This window comes from Choloepus didactylus, chromosome 18 (assembly GCF_015220235.1).
Source record: "Choloepus didactylus isolate mChoDid1 chromosome 18, mChoDid1.pri, whole genome shotgun sequence".
In the NCBI taxonomy this organism is placed as follows: Eukaryota; Metazoa; Chordata; class Mammalia; order Pilosa; family Megalonychidae; genus Choloepus; species Choloepus didactylus.
Window position 1 is genome coordinate 51,729,293 of NC_051324.1, and position 22,172 is coordinate 51,751,464.

General features: G+C 47.2%; 2 protein-coding genes and 1 pseudogene across 3 annotated transcripts; 1 reads left to right on the plus strand and 2 right to left on the minus strand.

Moving 5' to 3' along the window:
* HCRT (hypocretin neuropeptide precursor) lies at positions 1-951 on the minus strand. The gene is made up of 2 exons (XM_037807878.1): positions 931-951; positions 1-378 (listed from the first exon to the last, which is right to left on the minus strand). Exons 1-2 carry the CDS (start codon positions 949-951, stop codon positions 1-3), a joined length of 399 nt encoding a protein of 132 aa, XP_037663806.1.
* A 1,941-nt stretch (positions 952-2,892) lies between these two features.
* GHDC (GH3 domain containing) lies at positions 2,893-7,177 on the minus strand. Of its 2 annotated transcripts, XM_037808942.1 has the most exons (10): positions 7,075-7,177; positions 6,799-6,882; positions 6,300-6,610; positions 5,899-6,014; positions 5,251-5,752; positions 4,671-4,863; positions 4,513-4,584; positions 4,307-4,440; positions 3,873-3,958; positions 2,893-3,603 (listed from the first exon to the last, which is right to left on the minus strand). In XM_037808942.1, the coding sequence occupies exons 3-10, from the start codon at positions 6,595-6,597 to the stop codon at positions 3,385-3,387; spliced, it is 1,620 nt and encodes a 539-aa protein (XP_037664870.1). In that variant the 5' UTR covers positions 6,598-6,610; positions 6,799-6,882; positions 7,075-7,177; the 3' UTR covers positions 2,893-3,384. The 2 variants fall into 2 exon arrangements, with proteins under 2 accessions (XP_037664870.1, XP_037664871.1); XM_037808943.1 differs by lacking the exon at positions 6,300-6,610.
* A 351-nt stretch (positions 7,178-7,528) lies between these two features.
* Positions 7,529-9,694, plus strand: LOC119514775 (annotated as a pseudogene).
* The last annotated feature ends 12,478 nt before the right edge of the window (positions 9,695-22,172 follow it).

A 22,172-nucleotide genomic window follows, 5' to 3' on the forward strand; every position in this document is an offset into this window, starting at 1 on the left:
TCAGACACCCGACCGTCCCCCAGGCGCAGCGGCGGTGGCGGCCGCGGCCGCGACGGGACAGCGGCGCCCGGGGCAGGGGCGCGGAGTGGGCTCTGCGCCTGCGCGACGACCCATGGTCAGGATGCCCGCCGCGTGGTTGCCGCTGGCCTGCAGGAGGCGCTGCAGCCGGCCCTGGAGGCCAGGGGGCCCGGGCCGTCGCTTGCCCAGCGTGAGGATGCCGGCCGCGTGATTGCCCGCGCCGTGCAGCAGCTCGTAGAGGCGGCAGGAGCACGTCTTCTGGCGGCAGCAGTCAGGCAGGGGCTGTGCAGCCGCCCCGGGCGAGAGTAGCGCGGGCGGCAGCAGCAGCAGCAGGAGCAGCATCACGGCAGCCCAGCAGATCTAGGGAGGTGGGATACCCGGCGCTGGGGGCTTGCGCTCCGCCCTCACTGTCCCTTGGCTTTCCTCCCTCTGGGTCCGTGCTCGTGCCCGTCTGAGGGCTTCTTGGGGAAGGACTCGCACCTAGTTCTTTTATCCAACCATCCTTCAAGGCCCCACACAGCATCTCCTCCAGGAAGTCCCCTAAAAGCCTCTGAGCAGAATGAATCTCTTTCTCCTCTGGGCACCCCCATTTAGAGTGCTTACCACTTCACCTTGAAACAGGCAGCAGAGTCTGTCTGCACCAAAAGTTTGTAAGCTCAGGATAAACAGAGGCCCTGTTTATTTCCCCCATTTATGGCACATGAGATGACGTGCAAACACGGTACCTGTCACATAGTAAGTGCTCAATAAACACAAGCTCTTAGGAGAACAGAGCCCGACCCAATGTTAGCCAGACCCAGCCCCCTGCCTCAGAACCCACAAGGAAAAAGGCCCAGAACGGAGACACTTCTGGCCTTTCTTCCGTTGCCTCTTTGGAAATGATGTGTCACCCCTCCATCCCCGGGTCTTTACCTTGGTGGAGGGAGGGTTCATGGTGTCTGGAGCTCAGGGTACAGCAGCCGGGAAAGGTGGTGTCTGCAGTGGTCCAAATAGCCAGGAACCTTGAGACTGTCGATTGGGATCCACTACCAGGGGCCTGGGGTTTATAGTGCTCTGAGGTGCGGGGGGGAAGGTGGGCACTTGCGTCCACTCCAGGGCCAGACAAAGACAGGGCTAAGATTAGCCTCCGGCAGGGGGGCCGTCTCCAGGCTGAACTCAAGTAATGGCCACTGAGGCGTTCCGAAGCCGCGCTGGGATCTGTGTAACCCTCTGCCCCCACCTCATCTGTCTGTCTGCTCCCTGGAGATGGAACTGTCTCCGGGCACTAACGAGGCCACCTTGCACCCAGGAATCTGAGAGCACAAAAGCGGCTTTGGCTGGGTCGCTGGCCTGGGACAATGTAGTGGTGGCGGTGGGGGCAGCTGCTAATTAGGGGCAGGAGAAGAGGTGAGACCCACGGTATGAGGGAGAGGGGAGGAGGGCGGCCAGCAGCAGCCGCTCCCTCACTGCTTCTCGTCGCTGCCCCTGGGGGCTCTCAGGCTTCAGGGCATTCTGCCTCCGTGGGAGAGATTCCCCCCCACCCCACCCCAGCTCTCTTCTTCCCTTCTGCCCCTCCCACCCACCTCTAACGGGGAAAACCCTAAAAACCCAGCCTGGGCAGCCAAAGGAAGGGAAGCCAAATCCGATGCTGTCTTTCCACTTCTCCAGCTTCCTTCCTGGGCCATGCTGCCTGGAGGGGAGGAATGCAGTCCCAGCCCACCATCAACAGGGAGTGAGCCGCCTTGGGGTAAAGGAGCCACCTTGGGGTGAAGGAGCTGCCGTGGAGTGAAGGGCCCAGGCCCTCTCCAGGCTGGAGTTTTCTCCTATCCAGGGAATTGATTTTGGGCACTTGTTCTGTACCAGGCCCTGCACTGGGCACTGGAGTGACAGTGGCAAATAAAATGTGGCCTCAGCTTTCAAGGCGCTCACAAGTCCAAGTTCGGGGTGACCCAGGCATAACCGTAGTCGAGTGGGAAGAGGATTTTTGCAAACATAAGCACACCAGTGAGCCAGTGGCTTCTGGCTGGGGCAGGGTGGGGGGCAGGGGGCCCTGGAAGGCCTTGCCTGAAGAGTGGATTTCCATCAGGTAGTGGGGATAGGGCATTCCACAGAAGGGATGACTTGAGCAAAGGCATGGAGGGGTTGGGGTGCTCGGCTCATGGCAGGCGGTGCTGCGTGGGCCTTATAGTTGTGGGTTCCCTCAGGGAAAGGGAAAGGGGACAAAGGAGCCTGGAGAGTGGGGACGTGGGTCAAATGGTCCTATAGGCCAAGCCGATTGGGAGGATTTCAGCAAGAAGGGGTTATGGGCTGACATGGGGGCCGGGTGCATGGGAGCCAGGGCCTGGAATCAAGAAGCAAATCAGAGGCAGAATGAGAGACGGCAACTAATCAGGAATGGTGCTGCCTTTATTTAGGAGGTGCTTTGGGGTCTTGGGCAAACTTCCCAACCCTGCTGAGGCTCAGCTTCCCCATTGGCAAAATGGACAGCTAAGCCAGATGCTCTCTGGGGTTGCTTTTGGCTCTACTGTTTTATGATTTGAAGTATAGCCCCTTCCCCACTGCCATGGGAGGAATTCGTGGGTGTTGGGCCAGGAAAGGGGGCGATGGAAAGCAGCCCCTCCACATTTAGGTTAAGCTTGGGATGGGGGGAGGCAGGAAGCGGTGACTTTGCATTGCTGGGTTGGCCTAGGCCATGGTAAGGGTCCCTGAGGCCCTGAGTGTTCATACCCTTGAGGCCTGACCCAGCCTGGAGCAGGGTGGGGGGGGTGGGGAGGGGTGCACCCTGGTTCCCAGGGGGACAGCTGGGCCAGGGTAGGGAGAGCCCCGGCTGTAGCAGGAGCAGAGAGAAGGGAACCCACCCTGCAGTTTCCCCCCAAGCAGACCCTGAGTCAAGAATCTGGGTACACAAGGTTTATTTGGGAGTTGATTCCAGGAAGCACAGGAGGGGAGAGGGGAAGTGAGGAAAACCAGGAAGGGGGCACCGATGGGTGGCTGGCTGCTGTGGGCAGCTGGGGCTCGGTACTGTTGGGACCCTCTGAAAGACACTTGAGAATTGTCCCATTGAGGGAAGCTGGGGTCTTTATTTACCACCTCCTGTTTCTTACTGACCGGGGGTTGCTCCCGGGGGCATTCACTCCCCAGCACCCAGTGCACTGGCCAAGCACACACCCTCAGGCTGGGAGACCCAGGAAGCCATCAGCATGCACAGGAACACCCTAGCAGTGTCCTGGGTGGATCAAGGGGGACGTGGGCAGGGCACCACTGGCCTACGCTTCAGGACACATCAACTGTCAGGTGACACGGTCAGAGATGCCAGTCTAGGGCTCCTTATCCTGAGGGGCCCAGGGGAAAGGGTGACCTGGGCCTCTGCGGGAGGTGGGCCGTGGCTCAGGACACCACCCTCCCCTGCAGGATCTGGGCCAGGTGCCTGTGTCTCAGTACCCGGGGCATCTCAGGGGGGAAGGGGGAGGAAGGGGAGGTGGTGAGGGCCTCCCGGAGTGCCCTGAAGGCCCCCTGCCCCACCAGGTGGACACGGGCAGGGCCCACGCTGCCCCGGAACCGCAGGGACTTGTAGCGGGGCAAGGCTTCCTGAAGGCAGTGGTCGAGCTGGGAACAGAACAGTCTGAGTGAGGCCGGCATGTGGCTGTGTGTGATTGTGTGTGCAAGGAGAGCTGTGTATGGCCGTGCCCAGGGCTAGGGGTGTGGATGAGTCTTATGTGTAAAAGTGTGTCTCTGTGGGGCTCATCCTTCCCTTCCCAGTGCCCCGGGGAAGTCCTCCTCCCCTGCCCCTCTCTTGCCCATCACTCCCCTGCCCCCACGGCACCCGGCATCCGGGGCCAGGCAGAGTGGAGGGGACCCTTCCCCATCTCATTTACCTTGTCTCGGTTTTCCTCCGACAAGTTCCTCAGCCCCCGCAGCTCCACAAACACCTCATAGTGGGGAGCGGAGCCCTCCGAGGTATCTGTGATAACCCCCCCGAGGCATACACACTTCCTGTGAATTGGGCGCCTTCCCAGGCCCCTGCCCCCATCTATTTTTCCCCACTTTGAAGTTCATGGGTAAAAAGGGGTTTCTTGGTGGGGAGTGGGGTAAATGAAGAGTCACCTAGAGCCTAACCCTAAATATGAATCAGGTCAGGAAAGAAAATGGATAGAAACTGCAGCAGGAGGGCTGGGAGTTAGACATGGGGAAGGACTTTTATTAGGAGCAGCAAAGGAGGCTGAGACCTTGCTCCTTCCTGGAGATTCTCTCAGCAGGATGGGCAAGTGTTGGGGTCAGCCACCCCAAGAAGTGGAGTGGAGCAGCTTACCCAGAATGCTGCTCTCCACACAGCTGTGGTCCAACAGCTTGGCCCCTGGCCACTGCCTCACTGCCTGGCCCAGGGCCTCAGAGAACATGTCCTCACCAATGTCTTCTCCTCGCACGCTCAGGGCCTGGCCCAGCCTGGGGAGGAGTGGGGAGGCAGTGGAGCCCAGGGCACTAGGACACTCCTCAGCGCCCTGGGAGGTCACCTACCTGCAGACGAACCTGACAACTGGACACTGGTTGTAGGTGCCAACCACCCGTACCACATCACCCAGGCGGCACCTGATGGGGTGGGAGTGGGGGTGAGGTCAGGCCCAAGGGGTCCTGCGGGCCGGGGAGGAGGCAGCAAGTGGAGGGCAGGGGATCACCTGGTAAGGCTGGCGTGATCAGTCAGCACCAGTTCATATTCCTTGCCCTGCTGGGCCTCGGCCAGCAGGAGGGTGGAGGTGGCCTCCTCCTGGGCTTCCTCCCTGATGGGGAGCAGCTCGATAAAGGGAGCTCCAGGGAGTAGAAGGTAGAGCCCATGGGGCTGCTCTGGCCACAGGCTCAGGCCCATCACCCCTGTGGGGAGCAAGCAGCCTCCTCATCAATAGCCCCTCACCCTGGACCCCAGGCCCCACTCCTCTGAGCATCTGATCTCATTGCTGTCCTTCCACCCTACTCTTCCTGACACCCCCAGGCTCAGGCCACTGCCTCTCAGGCCCTTATTGGAAAAGAGGCAGAGTGTAGTGGTTCTGAAGGTAGCAGACCCAAAGTGAATTTGTGCAAGTCTCTTAACTTCTGAGCCTCAGATTCTTCGTCTGTAAGACGGAGCCGCTAATCCCCACTATAGAGGGTCTTGGGGAGGTTAAATGAGATGGTTATATAGGGCTCAATACATGGCCATGAGCTGTAGTTATATGATCTCTGCACCCTGCTCCCAGCTCATTACCCCTGAGCCCTGCTGACCTCCAGAGGCAGCATAAGCAGGTGAGAAGAAGTCTAGCCCTTGGCACCACAAGGCCGCCAGGGCTGCCACAGCCTCAGCCTGGCCTCCTGCGTCCAGTGTCACCACCACCTGCAGCTTTGGCCAGAGCCGAAGGGCCAGTCCTCGGGGTCCCTGCTCCAGGGCTGCCCGCAGCTCATCTGCTCTTCTGGGGAGAGGCTCTCCTGCGTTCCCTGCAGCTACCGCATCAGCCAGCTCTTTGCCATTGGCCTCCAGGCACAAGAAGACGTCCAGCAGTTCAACCGCCGTCCCAGCCTCCAGTGCCCGCAGCCAGGGGGACCTCAGTGCCTCCAGGAGCAGGGCCCCAGGGTCCCTGGCTCCAGAGGGACTAGCCTGGCCCAGGACATGTCCAGGCCAGGGGAAGGGGCAGGGCCAGGGGGATGTAGGGGTCACACAGGCAGTGCCCCCTGGAGCCAGCACCTCTGGGTGAGCCTTTCTTAGGGCTGCCAGACCCAGTAAGGTGGCCTAGGGGGACAAGAGGAGGGTGTTGGTTCTGGGCCTGAGCCAGACCCTGGCCCCACAGTTTGGGGGTTCTTTGTCTACCCTTATGGGAGGGCTTGGCCACAGATAGGGGCCTCTGGCAGGGCTGAGCTCTAGCCTCCCCAGTTTACCTGCAGAGAGGCATGGTACTGCTTTGGCGTAGGGGGCTGGAGCTGTGTCCTGCTCTCTTCTTCCTGGAGCTGGGTGGCCTTGGTCAGAGGGAGACGGTTCCGGAAGGTGCTCATGTCTGTAATCCCAAAGACACCAGAAACTCCTCAGGAAGCTACAGTGTTTCCCAAGAGTGTCATGGAAGCCTGGAGAGACCCCTGGAGAAGGATCCCAAGATAGGCCTGGGGGTGGGGAGGCTATAAACGCCCAGGATGGGGAGAGCCATCTTGAGCAAGAGGGTCCACCCCAGCCTGGGTAGGGACTCTGGGTCAGGCCCCTCTGTGTCACGGGCTCCTCAGGTTCTGGACTGTCCTGCGGGGTTTCTTTCTCTCTAGGCCTCCTCCCCAGACCCTGGGGAACACACCTATGTTTCCCCTGAGGGGGCGGGGGGCACCCTGGGCTCCCTGGAGACACCGCCTCAAGGCCTGCTCCTGGCTCTGGCCTGCGTGCCGAGTGCTCTGCTCCAGTTTCCGCTGCTGCCAGGCTGCTGCCCAGCCCAGGACCCCCCAGGCCACACGATGCTGGAGGCCCACAAGCCAGGACAGCCCCGCTCGCTGGGACCACCGCTGCCTGGGCACAGCCGACGGCGGCAGCTTCAGGAGAAGCAGCAGCAGCAGCCCCAGCAGCAGCAGCAGCAGGAGCAGCGGCGGCAGCAGCAGCATCTCCCAGCAGCTCCTGGAAGGAGGGAGGGGCAAAGTTACTGGGATTGGGGGATTGGGGGTGGAGGGGTGTGCCGAGGAGATAACCCATTTCTTCCCCACTTTCTACTGCATACAGGGGAAACCCAAGTATGGGAAGAGGCCAGGACCTATCAGGTGTATGATGCAGAGAAGAGAGCGTCAAGGCTTTGGAGTCACACTGACCTGAGTTTGGATCCTGGCTCTGCCACTCGGGAGCTGTATGGCCTTGGGTAATTCAGCTAACAGCGCTGGGCTCCCTTCCCTTATCTGGAAAATGGAAATAAAAATACCTCCCTCAGAATTCTGAGATAACTGTACAAAGAGGGCTGGGCACAGTGCCTGGCACATAGCGCTGCTTGGTAAGTGACATCTCTTGCCCGCTCCCGACTGGCTCTGCTTCCCCAGGGGTCCACTCTGTCCCAGCTCTGTGTCCCTTCTGAGCCCAGGCCCTGCGTGTACCTGTCACCGCCCACTTCTTCCTACTCTCAGCACCCTGGGCCCCCAGCAGCTCCGATCTGGATAGACATCCGGCCAGAAAGAGGGAGGTTTGGCTTTAAAGGGCTGGGCCCAGATGGGGAAATCCGGCCACTTGGCCAGAGGGAGGAGCTGGCGGCGGTGGAGGGGGGGGGGCTCTTAAAGGGGCAGGTTGCCTGAGGGACGACGTGCTGGGTGCTAGCTCAAGCTGGCAGATGGGGGAGTGAGGGCCAGAGTAGTGTGGTCCTCAAACTTGTGCAGGGGAAGGAATAGAAAACTGAGTGTGGAAAAGGGCCCTATGCAGCAGCATTAACTGAGAAGGCGGCACATCTCAGTCTGTAGCAGGTTTGAGCATCAGAACCTGGCTTGAGCTTGAGAAAGCAAGAAGAGGTTCAGCAGCCCTCATTACCAGAGTCTAAGATCAGGCAGGCATACAGCTATGGAGCAGGCAAATGGGAGGTCTCCGTGGGAAAGGCTGAAGAGAGGGGAGGATTTCCCAGCAGCTGTTCTTCCAGGCCTTTCCCAGACCCACCTCGCCCTCCCCCATCCCATCATTTCTTTTAAAATTCAGTTTTGAGATATAGTCACATATCATACAATCATCCATGGTGTACAATCAACTGTTTACAGTACCATCATATAGTTGTGCATTCATCACCCCAATCTATTTTTTGAAAATTTTCCTTATACCAGAAAAAGTAAAAATAATAAAAAATAAAAATAAAAATAAAAGAGAACACCCAAATCATTTCACCCCCCCCACCACCCTATTTTTCATTTAGTTTTTTCCCCATTTTTCTACTCATCCATCCATAAACTGGATAAAGGGAGTGCAATCCACAAGGTTTTCACAATCACACCCTCACCCCTTGTAAGCTACATTGTTTTGCAGTCGTCTTCAAGAGTCAAGACTACTGGGTTGCAGTTTGGTAGTTTCAGGTATTTACTTCTAGCTATTCCAGTACATTAAAACCTAAAAAGTGTTATCTGTATAGTGTGCAAGAATGTCCACCAGAGTGAACTCTCCACTCCATTTGGAATCTATCAGCCATTGAAACGTTGTTTCATTTCACATCCCCCTTTCGATCAAGATGTTCTCTGTCCCAAGATGCTACGTCCCATCATAACAGGGAAAAAAGCAGTTACCACCAGCTGGAAAATTCCTCAACTTTCTGAAGTTCATGCATCCCCTCCCCCCAGCCCTCAAAGTCTCCCAGGAGCTTCTACTCAAATGTAGTTTACAGACCAGCAGAATCTGCCATACCCAGGAGCCTGTTAGAAATACAGAATCTCAGGCCCCATCCAGACTTACCGAATCGGAATCTGCATTTTAACAAGCCCCCCAGAGTGCGGAAACAAAGTTTGAGAAGCTCTGCTGTAGAATGAGGTTCTCTTCCATGGTTAAACCCTTTCTCCGCCCCTGCTTTTGACCCAGGCTCTTGAAAACCCAAAACCCCTCCTTTCAACTCCACATCCCCCTGGATCTCCCAGGGTCCCTCTCTTCTCTTCACAGCCAAGCTTCTTGAAAACATGGCCTCCTCTCAGTCTCTTGACTGCTCCTCCTCATTTTCACTTTTCCTTTGTTTCTCTCCGTGACTAAAAAAAAGTTTTATTGAGGTAGTCACACACCATACGATTCCCCCACTTAAAGAGTACAGTTCATTGGTTTTTAGTATATTTACAGATTTTTTGCAACCACTACCACAATCAATTTTAGAACATTTTCATCACCTCAAAAAGAAACCCCCCCAGCAGGCATCTTCCTGCAGCGGCCTCAGGAGTGGCAGCTCCGGGGCGAGTGGAACTGCCACAGCCCCAACCTTGGAAAGGGCGGGAAGAGCTGGGCTGCCTCATGCTGGGTCTGCTGGAGCTCAACTTCCTGCCAACCAAGATGACCAAACATGCTGCCCTGTGACATACTGGAGATGGGGGCCCAGGGGAGCAGCCTGCACAAGCACTGCATGGCCCAGCTCAAAGGCCACTGCTTTGATTACAAGGAGCAGCTCCTCGAGTCAGCCTACAGATACCAGCTCTTGGGTCTCAATTTCCTCTTCCTGCTGTCCCCGAACCATGTGAGAGCCAGCTGAATTCTGCATGGAGTTGGAGGGCTACCCACCAAGGACATCTAGACCAATGTCTGTCTCGAAAGCTTCTTGTGTCCCTTGAGCAGCACCTGATGGAGGGCAGCTAAAACAAGGTGTTCCTGGCCAAGTGCAACATAATTGCAGACCAGTTACATCTTCATTGACATCCCACTTGACACTATCCGGGGTGAGAGTGCCGGGTGCATCCACAAGGCTTTTGAGAAATTCCTCTTTGCTGAGATCACCTGGATCTTCTTCTCCAACTCACCCCAATAAATGACCTACTATGCCAAGAAGCAAGGGTGGGTCCTGGGTCCTAGCAACTACTACAGCTTTGCCAGAAAGCAGCAGAAGCCAAAAGACATGACCTTCTCCTCCATGGGGCTGTCAAACAGGTCATCAAGATTGCCAGGCAGAGGAAGATGCCCGTCTGCAAACACTCTCCCCCACAAAATGGGGTAGGGCAGGGCATGCATTATTTAAAGCAGTTGCTAGTGTTTCTTCCAGTAAAGATGGATTGACCCAAAGAAAAACAAAAAAGAAACCCATACCCTTTAACTCTTGCCCCTCTATGTCCCCAGCATTGTCCCCAAGCCCCTGGCAACCACAAATCTACTTTCTATCTCTAAGGATTCACCTATTCTGGACATTTGATATAAATGGACTCGCATAATATGTGTTTTTTTTGTGACTGGCTCCTTTCACTTAACATATATTGTAGCATGTATCAGTACTGTTTTCCTTTTTATGGCCAAATAATATTCCAATAATGTATCAAAGAAAAAACTGCACTGGACAATGTTAAACAGGCAAGGATGACTTTATTCAAGGGGCCACTATAGCAGGGAGAGAGAGCAGAACTCAACTCCATGGAAACAAAGGACAGGCAGCTTGTTAAGGGCTAGGACTGGGTTGGAGGAAGAGCCCTGGGTGGGGGCGGGGGTGTTGATTACTGGGTTCGGTGAGGGATTTACCAAGGTTGTGATTAGGACCACTTGGTCTGGAATGCTTTCCTCTGTGATAATTAGGCCACCTGGAGTCTGTAAGAGTTAGGAGAGAGTAGGAGGGAGATAAGGAACCACCCAGTCAGGGGCCCAGGTAGCCTAGAAGGAGAGGGAAGGGGGGTGGTCGGGGGTGAGATCGATACATAGAATCGTCAAAGTCTGAAGTTGTCTTCCTTCCCAATTTTTAAAAATTTTTTGTTTGTTTGTTTGTTTCTGCAGTCCCAGATGTTTTTCCCTGCATTTCCTCAGCTGCAAGTTTGGTTCTGTTAAATGAATTGTCAAGGGCCTGGAGGCAACTTGTCCGCATATGCCTAAAGCAAAACTTATCTGTACATGTTGAAATCACACATACATGTTATTTGTGAGACAAATTATCTGGGAGTCCATGACCTTCACAACTGCTAGGACCTTCTGACAGTCTTTGAAACTGAGTCTTGATTTCCCCCAAACCGGGACTTTTGTTTGGGTTAAATAAATTTGTTAGTTAGCATTCCATCCCCTTATAAAACTTGCTCTTCTTGTTTTTTTTTGTTGTTGTTGTTGTTTAACCATAGTTTTTCTTGTGTGACCTCACTGTATTTACTATATAAGCTCTCTTAGGAAAAAACAGAACACTTTTGTCCTGGCATAAAGGGTTCCCCGATTTCCAAATTGTCTTCTTATGATAAATAAATGGTCTCTCTTTTCTAAATTCTTAAAATTTGTCTTTTATTTAACAGTTCCAAGATAGTCAGGACAAGGAATAAGGCTGGCAACTTGGTCAAGAGAAGGAAAACTGTTTTCATCAGTCCCTCTGCTTATTCCAGAAATACATCCAGTTTTTCACTGAATAACTTAGTTGATTGGCTCGTTAGATGTTTTTTATTGGTAGAGGACAAGTTGAATCATTTGTTGAGAGGTGGTGGCAAAAGGCCGGTTGTTTTAGGGTCAGGCATCTAAGACAATGTCTAAAAGGAAAAAGAGAAATATTAATTCGAAAGTGTGTATTAAAACGAGTGGATGAACAAAATGCTGTATACATACAATGGAATACTTACTATGCAGCAGTAAGAAGGAATGAGGTCATGAAACATTTGACAACATGGATGAAACTTGAGGACATAAAACTGAGTTAAATAAGTCAGACACAAAACGAGAGGTATTGTATGTTATCACTAATATGATCTTCTGAATATATAGAATCGGTGTCTTAAAATGTAGAATATAGGGTACCTAGAAATAGGCAGAAGATAGAGAAGGGGGAATAATTACCTAACATGTACAGATCTATTAATGAGGTTGAACTTAAAGGTTTGGGAATGGACAGGGGTGATGATAGTTCATTAATGGGATTATAAGTATCAGTGCCACACTGAAGGCGAAGGTGATTGAAAAGGGTTGTTTAAAGGCAGGTATCCCACAGATAAGGACTGCAAATAAAAATAAGTGTTTGCATGATCTACTTCTAAGGTATGAAACTAGTACAAAGAGTTAACAACAGACTGGGATGTGGGAAAACTACCTATTGCATACTATGGACTATATTTAATAGGAATACCTTACTAGTACCACACCAATATTAGGGATAAATAATTAGGGACTGATAAGAGCTTTGGGGTGTTTTGGGTTATGATAATTGTTTAAAATTGAGAATGATGATGATTGTACAACTAAGTGAAGATAATGTGAGACACTGATTGTTTATCTTGGTCAGAATATATGTTATGTGAAATTAGGAACCCCTGCTTAATAAGTCAAGCCCTCGATCTTATGGCAGTAAAGAGGAGGCTGAGCCCTCCTATAATTATGCCTAAGAGTCACTTCCAGAGAACTTCTTTTGTTGCTCAGATGTGGCCTTTCTCTCTATAAGTCCAACTCTGCAAATGAATTCATTACCCTCCCTCCTACATGGGACATGACTCCCAGGGGAGTAATTCTCCCCAACAACGTGGGACACAACTCCTAAGATGAGCCTGGCCCTAGCATTGAGGGACTGAGAATGCCTTCTTGACCAAAAGGGGGAAAAGAAAGGTGACAAAATAAGGTTTCAGTGGCTAAGAGATTTCAAATAGAGTCTAGAGGCTGCCCTGGAGGTTACTCTTATGCAAGTTCAAGCTAGATACTCCAAATGGCCACAGTGTGCCAAGCCCTAATCAACAGTAGTCCTGAAAATACTAAAGAATACCTAGGTCCCTATCTGAGAGTCTATAAGAGTTTCACTCACTAAGTTTATTTTTCCAGAAACTTAAAACCTCCAGGGTGTTCCTATGCTAGATAAGTCCCAAAACACAGAGGCAACAGCCTCTCCAAGAACATCAACTAGATACAGCCCCCTTCATCATAATGTCAACACCACTTTAAAATATGAACAAATTAGGGTGGCCACTGCCCAGATATCCCTGAAGATTGAGACAGTGATCAAACAAGAGGGAGGGTAGCAACAGACAAGATAGGACTTAACAAAGGATTATGAATATGGAATCTTTTTATAAATACATATATTTTTTAGTTTCTATGGTATTTGAATAGCTAGAGGAAATAACTGAAATGGTGGAACCATAACCCATGACAGTCTTTGAAATTTGCTCTAAAGCTACTTGTTAAATCACACTTTGAAAGTTATCACTTTTTTGTATATATGTTATTTTTCACAACAAAAAAATGTAAAAAAAATAAGTGTGCATTAAAGAATAAGGGGTTGGGGGATAAAATCTTTCTATTCTGTGGCCCTGCTCCTTGAGTTTCTTGAAGCTGAGATATAGATGCCCTTGGTGATATTGTTTGCAATCATGGTTATTTCTTATATGAGGGTGTGGATGGCTTGAGCATTTTACCAGACTTCTTTAGTGACCCAGAAGTGTCTTGTCCAGGGAGAAATCAAGACAAGCATGGTCTGCTGAGTGCTTTGAGGTATATTTCAAGTTGTGGGGCTTTAGCTTGCAGTGCTGCTTTAGATCTTGGGGGAAAGGACAGCTCCAAGACAACCTAGAATCTCCATAAGGATGGGGTGTCAGGTTTTAGTTTTTCAGTGACATCAGGGAAGGGGAGTGGAGTTGTGGGGAACTGAAAACGTTTGTTTGGAGAGTTGTAGTCAGATATTGAAGGAAACTGTAAGAAGTGAAAATACCGAGAGGGTTGAAATATAAGCAAGATCACAGGATCTAGTCCACTTTACAGGTAGGTAACAAAACCATGCAGTTATCTGCAGTTTACAAAGGGAGTGTAAAATTGCTCAAACAAATGAACAGGAGCAGAATCTAATAACCCACAGGAATGTGCAATAGTTCATTGCAAGTGTATAGAAATACAATTGATTTTTGCATATTGATCTTGTATTGAGAAATATTGCTAAACTAATTTATTAGTTCTAATAGTTTTTTGCTTGATTTTTTTCCTTTTTTCTTTTGCTGTTTTTTAAAGTGGCTTCTTTAGGGTTGGGTTTTTTTTTTTTTTTTTATTCCAATGTTGCACAGAGCTTTTTATTTTTCCCAATGAGACATGTCAGTCCATAAAGAGCCCCCTAAATGGGCTTCCAGCAGTCCTTTCTTTTTCCCCTCTCCTTTTCTTTCCTGCCTTTTTGGCTTTTTTGGACCCTTTGTCACCCTCAAGGGCTCCCAGAAAATCAATTCCCTTAACTCCATGAGCAGCTGGGGAAGTTGAGTCAGATTCCTTACCCTATCCATTATGGGCAGAGGCTTCAGGCCCTGCAGTAAAGTATCCAGAAAGAGTAAAATATCCAGAAAGTAACAAACTTTTCTCTAACTGATAATGCCATTTCTCTTTTCTAGCACATTTTCCATGGACTATTGCATAATTACAGTCTCTATCTCTTTCCTTTGTCTTACCAAAAACTCTCTCAGGAAAAGATGGATAGAAAAAAAAGAAGAAAATTGGAGAGGGATGGATATTCACGAACAGTAGACTTGGGCGTTTGCACAAGGAGTAGGCCTTAGGATTTGTTATGTACAAGATAATGTCATTTGTGAATAAAGATAGTTTTACTTCTTCCTTTCCAATTGCATGTCTTTTCTTTTTCTTGCCTAATTTCCCTGCCTAGAAACTTTAATACAATGAATAGAAGTGGTAAAAGTGGACACCTTGACTTGTTCCTGATCTTAGGAGGGAAGCATACAGTCTTTCACCATTAAGTATGATGTCAGCTGTTGAGTTTTTTGTAGATGCCTTTTATTAGGTTGAGAACGTTCCTTTCCACTCCTGGGATGTTGAGTGTATTTATCATGAAAGGATGTTGGATTTTGTCAAATGCTTTTCCTGTATCTACTGAAATGATCATGTAGTTTTTGTTTTTTCTCCTATTGATATGGTGTATTACATTAGGGTTTTGTTGTTGTTGTTGTTGTTGTTGTTGTTGTTGTTTTAATCATTTTATTGAGATATATTCACATACCACGCAGTCATACAAAACAAATCGTACTTTCGATTGTTCACAGTACCATTACATAGTTGTACATTCATCACCTAAATCAATCCCTGACACCTTCATTAGCACACACACAAAAATAACAAGAATAATAATTAGAGTGAAAAAGAGCAATTGAAGTAAAAAAGAACACTGGGTACCTTTGTCTGTTTGTTTCCTTCCCCTATTTTTCTACTCATCCATCCATAAACTAGACAAAGTGGAGTGTGGTCCTTATGGCTTTCCCAAACCCATTGACACCCCTCATAAGCTACATTTTTATACAACTGTCTTCGAGATTCATGGGTTCTGGGTTGTAGTTTGATAGTTTCAGGTATCCACCACCAGCTACCCCAATTCTTTAGAACCTAAAAAGGGTTGTCTAAAGTGTGCGTAAGAGTGCCCACCAGAGTGACCTCTCGGCTCGTTTTGGAATCTCTTTGCCACTGAAGCTTATTTCATTTCCTTTCACATCCCCCTTTTGGTCAAGAAGATGTTCTCCGTCCCATGATGCCGGGTCTACATTCCTCCCCGGGAGTCATATTCCACGTTGCCAGGGAGATTCACTGCCCTGGGTGTCTGATCCCACATAGGGGGGAGGGCAGTGATTTCACCTTTCAAGTTGGCTTAGCCAGAGAGAGAGGGCCACATCTGAGCAACAAAGAGGCATTCAGGAGGAGACTCTTAGGCACAAATCTAGGGAGGCCTAGCCTCTCCTTTGCAGCAACCATCTTCCCAAGGGTAAAACTTATGGTAGAGGGCTCAACCCATCAAACCACCAGTCCCCTATGTCTGTGGTCATGTTAGCAACCATGGAGGTGGGGTAGGCGAATACCCCTGCATTCTCCACAGGCTCCTCAAGGGGGCACTACATCATTTTTTTTTCCTTGTTTTTCTTTCTTTCTTTTTTTTTTTTTTTTAACTTTCCCTTCTTTTTTAAATCAACTGTATGAAAAAAAAAGTTAAAAAGAAAACAAACATACAATAAAAGAACATTTCAAAGAGACCATAACAAGGGAGTAAGAAACAGACAACTAACCTAAGATAACTGCTTAACTTCCAACATGTTCCTGCTTTACCCCAAGAAAGTTACATAATATAGCAACCTTTCTGTGAACTTGTTCCTACTATATCCATCAGAAATTAACAGACCATAGTCATTTCTGGGCATCCCCAGAACGTTAAAAAGCTTATCTGTTCTTCTTGGATTATTGTTCCCCCTTCCTTAATTACTCTCTACTGCTAGTTCCCCTACATTCTACATTATAAACCATTTGTTTTACATTTTTGAAAGTTCACATTAGTGGTAGCATATAATATTTCTCTTTTTGTGCCTGGCTTATTTCACTCAGCATTATGTCTTCAAGGTTCATCCATGTTGTCATATGTTTCACGAGATCGTTCCTTCTTATTGACGCGTAGTATTCCATCGTGTGTATATACCACATTTTATTTATCCACTCATCAGTTGAAGGACATTTGGGTTGTTTCCATCTCTTGGCAATTGTGAATAATGCTGCTATGAACATTGGCGTGCAGATATCTGTTCGTGTCACTGCTTTCCGATCTTCTGGGTATATACCGAGAAGTGCAATCGCCGGATCGAATGGTAGCTCTATATCCAGTTTTCTAAGGAACTGCCAGACTGACTTCCAGAGTGGCTGAACCATTATACAGTCCCACCAACAGTGAATGAGAGTTCCAATTTCTCCACATCCCCTCCAGCATTTGTAGTTTCCTGTTTGTTTAATGGCAGCCATTCTAACCGGTGTTAGATGGTATCTCATTGTGGTTTTAATTTGCATCTCTCTAATAGCTAGTGAAGCTGAACATTTTTTCATGTGTTTCTTGGCCATTTGTATTTCCTCTTCAGAGAACTGTCTTTTCATATCTTTTGCCCATTTTATAATTGGGCTGTCTGTACTATTGTCATTGAGTTGTAGGATTTCTTTGTATATGCAAGATATCAGTCTTTTGTCAGATACATGGTTTCCAAAAATTTTTTCCCATTGAGTTGGCTGCCTCTTTACCTTTTTGAGAAATTCCTTTGAGGTGCAGAAACTTCTAAGCTTGAGGAGTTCCCATTTATCTATTTTCTCTTTTGTTGCTTGTGCTTTTGGTGTAAAGTCTAGGAAGTGGCCACCTAATACAAGGTCTTGAAGATGTTTTCCTACATTATCTTCTAGGAGTTTTATGGTACTTTCTTTTATATTGAGATCTTTGGTCCATTTTGAGTTAATTTTTGTGTAGGGGGTGAGGTAGGGGTCCTCTTTCATTCTTTTGGATATGGATATCCAACTCTCCCAGCCCCATTTGTTGAAAAGACCATTATGACTCAGTTCGGTGACTTTGGGGGCCTTATCAAAGATCAGTCGGCCATAGATCTGAGGGTCTATCTCTGAATTCTCAATTCGATTCCATTGATCTATATGTCTATCTTTGTGCCAGTACCATGCTGTTTTGGCAACTGTGGCTTTATAATAAGCTTCAAAGTCAGGGAGTGTAAGTCCTCCCACTTCGTTTTTCTTTTTTAGAGTGTCTTTAGCAATTCGAGGCATCTTCCCTTTCCAAATAAATTTGATAACTAGCTTTTCCAAGTCTGCAAAGTAGGTTGTTGGAATTTTGATTGGGATTGCATTGAATCTGTAGATGAGTTTGGGTAGAATTGACATCTTAATGACATTTAGTCTTCCTATCCATGAACATGGAATATTTTTCCATCTTTTAAGGTCCCCTTCTATTTCTTTTAGTAGAGTTATGTAGTTTTCTTTGTATAGGTCTTTTACATCTTTGGTTAAGTTTATTCCTAGGTACTTGATTTTTTTAGTTGCTATTGAAAATGGTATCTTTTTCTTGAGTGTCTCTTCAGTTTGTTCATTTCTAGCATATAGAAACATTACTGACTTATGTGCATTAATCTTGTATCCCGCTACTTTGCTAAATTTGTTTATTAGCTCTAGTAGCTGTATCGTCGATTTCTCAGGGTTTTCTAGATATAAGATCATATCGTCTGCAAACAATGACAGTTTTACTTCTTCTTTTCCAATTTGGATGCCTTTTATTTCTTTGTCTTGCCGGATTTCCCTGGCTAGCACTTCCAGCACAATGTTGAATAACAGTGGTGACAGCGGGCATCCTTGTCTTGTTCCTGATCTTAGAGGGAAGGCTTTCAGTCTCTCACCATTGAGTACTATGCTGGCTGTGGGTTTTTCATATATGCTCTTTATCATGTTGAGGACGTTTCCTTCAATTCCTACCTTTTGAAGTGTTTTTATCAAAAACAGATGTTGGATTTTGTCAAATGCTTTTTCAGCATCTATTGAGATGATCAATTGATTTTTCCCTTTCGAGTTTTTAATGTGTTGTAATACATTGATTGTTTTTCTTATGTTGAACCATCCTTGCATGCCTGGAATGAACCCCACTTGGTCATGGTGTATGATTTTTTTAATGTGTCTTTGGATTCGAATTGCAAGTATTTTGTTGAGGATTTTTGCATCTATATTCATTAGGGAGATTGGCCGGTAGTTTTCCTTTTTTGTAGCATCTTTGCCTGGTTTTGGTATTAGATTGATGTTAGCTTCATAAAATGAGTTAGGTAGTGTTCCATTTTCTTCAATGTTTTGAAAGAGTTTGAGTAAGATTGGTGTCAGTTCTTTCTGGAAAGTTTGGTAGAATTCCCCTGTGAAGCCATCTGGCCCTGGGCATTTATTTGTGGGAAGATTTTTGATGACTGATTGGATCTCTTTGCTTGTGATGGGTTGGTTGAGGTCTTCTATTTCTTCTCTGGTCAGTCTAGGTTGTTCATATGTTTCCAGGAAATTGTCCATTTCTTCTACATTGTCCAGTTTATTGCCATACAGTTGTTCATAATATCCTCTTATAATTTTTTTAATTTCTTCAGGATCTGCAGTTATGTCACCTTTTTCATTCATTATTTTGTTTATATGGGTCTTCTCTCTTTTTGATTTTGTCAGTCTAGCTAGGGGCTTGTCAATCTTGTTGATCTTCTCAAAGAACCAACTTTTGGTGATATTTATCCTCTCTATTGTATTTTTGTTCTCTATGTCATTTATTTCTGCTTTAATCCTTGTTATTTCTTTTCTTGTACTTGGTTTAGGATTGGTTTGCTGTTCATTTTCTAGCTTCTTCAGTTGATCCATTAGTTCTTTGATTTTGGCTCTTTCTTCCTTTCTAATATATGCGTTTAGTGCTATAAATTTCCCCCTTAGCACTGCTTTTGCTGCATCCCATAGGTTTTGGTATGTTGTGTTCTCATTTTCGTTCGTCTCTATATATTTAGCAATTTCTCTTGCTATTTCTTCTTTAACCCACTGATTGTTTAGGAGTGTGTTGTTTAACCTCCAGGTATTTGTGAATTTTCTAAGTCTCTGATGGTTATTGACTTCTAATTGTATTCCATTGTGGTCAGAGAATGTGTTTTGAATAATTTCAATCTTTTTAAATTTATTGAGGCTTGTTTTATGTCCCAGCATATGATCTATTCTGGAGAAAGTTCCGTGAGCACTAGAAAAGTATGTGTATCCTGGTGGTTTGGGATGTAATGTCCTGTATATGTCTGTTAAATCTAATTCATTTATCAGATTGTTTAGGTTTTCAATTTCCTTATTGGTCTTCTGTCTGGTTGATCTATCTATAGGAGAGAGTGATGTGTTGAAGTCTCCCACAATTATTGTGGAAACATCAATTGCTTCCTTTAGTTTTGCCAGTGTTTCTCTCATGTATTTTGTGGCACCTTGATTGGGTGCATAGACATTTATGATTGTTATTTCTTCTTGCTGAATTGCCCCTTTTATTAGTATGTAGTGGTCTTCTTTGTCTCTCAAAACATCCCTGCATTTGAAGTCTATTTTATCTGAGATTAATATTGCTACACCTGCTTTCTTTTGGCTGTAGCTTGCATGAAATATTTTTTTCCATCCTTTCACTTTCAGTTTCTTTGTGTCCCTGTGTCTAAGATGAGTCTCTTGTATGCAACATATTGATGGTTCATTTTTTTTGATCCATTCTGCGAATCTATATCTTTTAATTGGGGAGTTTAATCCATTTACATTCAACGTTATAACCGTGAAGGCATTTCTTGAATCAGCCATCTTATCCTTTGGTTTATGTTTGCCATATTTTTCCCCTCTCTCTATTAATATCCTTTATTGTACCCATACTGAATCTCTTTAGTACTGAACCTTTCTCCAAGTCTCTCTGTCCTGTCTTTGTTTCTCTGTCTGTAGGGCTCCCTTTAGTATCTCCAGTAGGGCAGGTCTCTTGTTAGCAAATTCTCTCAGCATTTGTTTGTCTGTGAAAAATTTAAGCTCTCCCTCAAATTTGAAGGAGAGCTTTGCTGGATAAAGTATTCTTGGCTGGAAATTTTTCTCACTCAGAATTTTAAATATATCGTGCCACTGCCTTCTCGCCTCCATGGTGGCTGCTGAGTAGTCACTACTTAGTCTTATGCTGTTTCCTTTGTATGTGGTGAATTGCTTTTCTCTTGCTGCTTTCAGAACTTGCTCCTTCTCTTCTGTGTTTGACAGTGTGATCAGTATATGTCTTGGAGTGGGTTTATTTGGATTTATTCTATTTGGAGTTCGCTGAGCATTTATGATTTGTGTATTTATGTTGTTTAGAAGATTTGGGAAGTTTTCCCCAACAATTTCTTTGAATACTCTTCCTAGACCTTTACCCTTTTCTTCCCCTTCTGGGACACCAATGAGTCTTATATTTGGACGTTTCATATTATCTATCATATCCCTGAGGTCCATTTCGATTTTTTCAATTTTTTTCCCCATTCTTTCTTTTATGCTTTCATTTTCCATTCTGTCATCTTCCAGGTCACTGATTCGTTGTTCAACTTCCTCTAGTCTTGTACTATGAGTGTCCAGAATCTTTTTAATTTGGTCAACAGTTTCTTTAATTTCCATAAGATCATCCATTTTTTTTATTTAGTCTTGCAATGTCTTCTTTATGCTCTTCTAGAGTCTTCTTGATTTCCTTCATATCCTGTACTATGGTCTCATTGTTCATCTTTAGTTCTTTGAGTAGCTGCTCTAGGTGCTGTGTCTCTTCTGGTCTTTTGATTTGGGTGCTTGGGCTTGGGTTATCCATATCGTCTGTTTTTTTTCATATGCTTTATAATTTTCTGTTGTTTTTGGCCTCGTGGCATTTGCTGAACTTGATAGGGTTCTTTTAGGGTTTGTAGACCTATTGAAGTCCTTATCTCTAATTTATCAGATCTACAGCTTCGTGGAGTACACTTTCTCTAACTAACCAGTAGGTGGCGTCCACGAGCCACCTGTTCTCCACAAGCCAGTTCTCCCCTGCTTAGCCTTTTTGGTGAGTGGGGGAGTGAGTCTTGTGGGGCCCAATTGGTGTACCAAGCTTGCGTGTGTAGTTGGTGTTGCCTGCCCTGTATGTGGGGCGTGTTTCTGGGCAGTCGGGGAGGGGGGGTGGCCCTAACAATCAAATCTCCCTGGTGATCCTAGAGTTTTAAAGCTGGTGCAATAGTCTAATCCTTCAGTTCAGTCCTGCCACAGTTTGTCTCTGCCACTGACCCACAAGTCCTTGGTATTGGCGTATGGCTCCTGAGACTTGCAAGTGGGCCCCTCTTCCAGGCTGTGTACCCCAGGTCCTCTGTTGAGGGATGACTGTGCTATGTCACAGGTGAGTGCCGTCCCCTCAGGGCAGTTCTGGGCTGCTGGGCTGTGTAGGGAGGCTCCCAGTCTGCTCAAATGATGGCTGAATGGGGCTTTGTTAATTCACACTGCTCCACCTTCCCAACTCTGGGACAATCAACTGAGGTTGCAGGGAAGGCTAATGTCCACGCCCAGTTTTGTGGTGTGTGCCTGTTATTTGAAGCCCTTCCGTCACACTGGGTTGTCTGGGGCAGCTCTGGGCTATGGGGCTGGCGATGGGCAGGAGTGTTTCCTGTCCACCAGGATGGTGGCTGTGAGCGGACACCCCCCTTTTCTTGGGGAGTTGTGGTGTTTAGTGAATTTTCTCAGCCACTGGATTATTGCCTTTTGTCTCAGAGCTCTCTTAGTTCTGCTCTTGACTTGACGTGCCCAAATTGAAAGTCTTTGAAGCTTTCTGTATTTGGCTTCTTAGAGTAATTGTTTTAGAAAAAGAAAAAAGGATTAAAAAAAAAAAAAAAAAAAAAAAGGGTCCTCCTCAGAGATCTAATGGGTTATTGAAATGCTAAGAGACAAAGCAACCAGGGCCATTAAGGAAAGATCCACAGGGCAGAGAGATCAGCTTTTCTTCGGGATTTGCATATGCGTCTTAGGGCCTGAGCTCCGCCCTTCCCCTTTCTGTGTTCACCAGAACTCTAAAAATCCTCTGCTTTTATTTTGGAGTTTTTCGTGTTGTTTTTTTTTTCTATGCCTGTCTCCTCTCTGCTGGGCTGGCTGCTCACAGATTCTCTGGTGTCTGGTCTCTGTCTATCTATGGTTGGAGTCTGGATCAGTAGAATGAGTTTCCGATAAGAGCAGCCACTGCAGTTCTCCCTTCTCCTTCCCGGAGCTGACAGCCCCTCCTCCCACGGGACTGAGCCTGGCAGGGGGGGGCGCGGGTCCCCTGGCCGCA

Bases quoted from the DNA above. Each gene is read 5' to 3' on its own strand.
- HCRT (XM_037807878.1), bottom strand. From the start codon at position 951: ATGAACCCTCCCTCCACCAAG. The intron at 379-930 runs GTAAAGACCCGG...CCACCTCCCTAG, and splicing joins TGAACCCTCCCTCCACCAAG to ATCTGCTGGGCTGCCGTGAT.
- GHDC (XM_037808942.1), bottom strand. From the start codon at position 6,597: ATGCTGCTGCTGCCGCCGCTGCTCCTGCTGCTGCTGCTGCTGGGGCTG. The intron at 4,864-5,250 runs GTCAGCAGGGCT...TGCTCCCCACAG, and splicing joins TGCTTATGCTGCCTCTGGAG to GGGTGATGGGCCTGAGCCTG. The intron at 4,441-4,512 runs GTAGGTGACCTC...ACTCCTCCCCAG, and splicing joins GTTGTCAGGTTCGTCTGCAG to GCTGGGCCAGGCCCTGAGCG.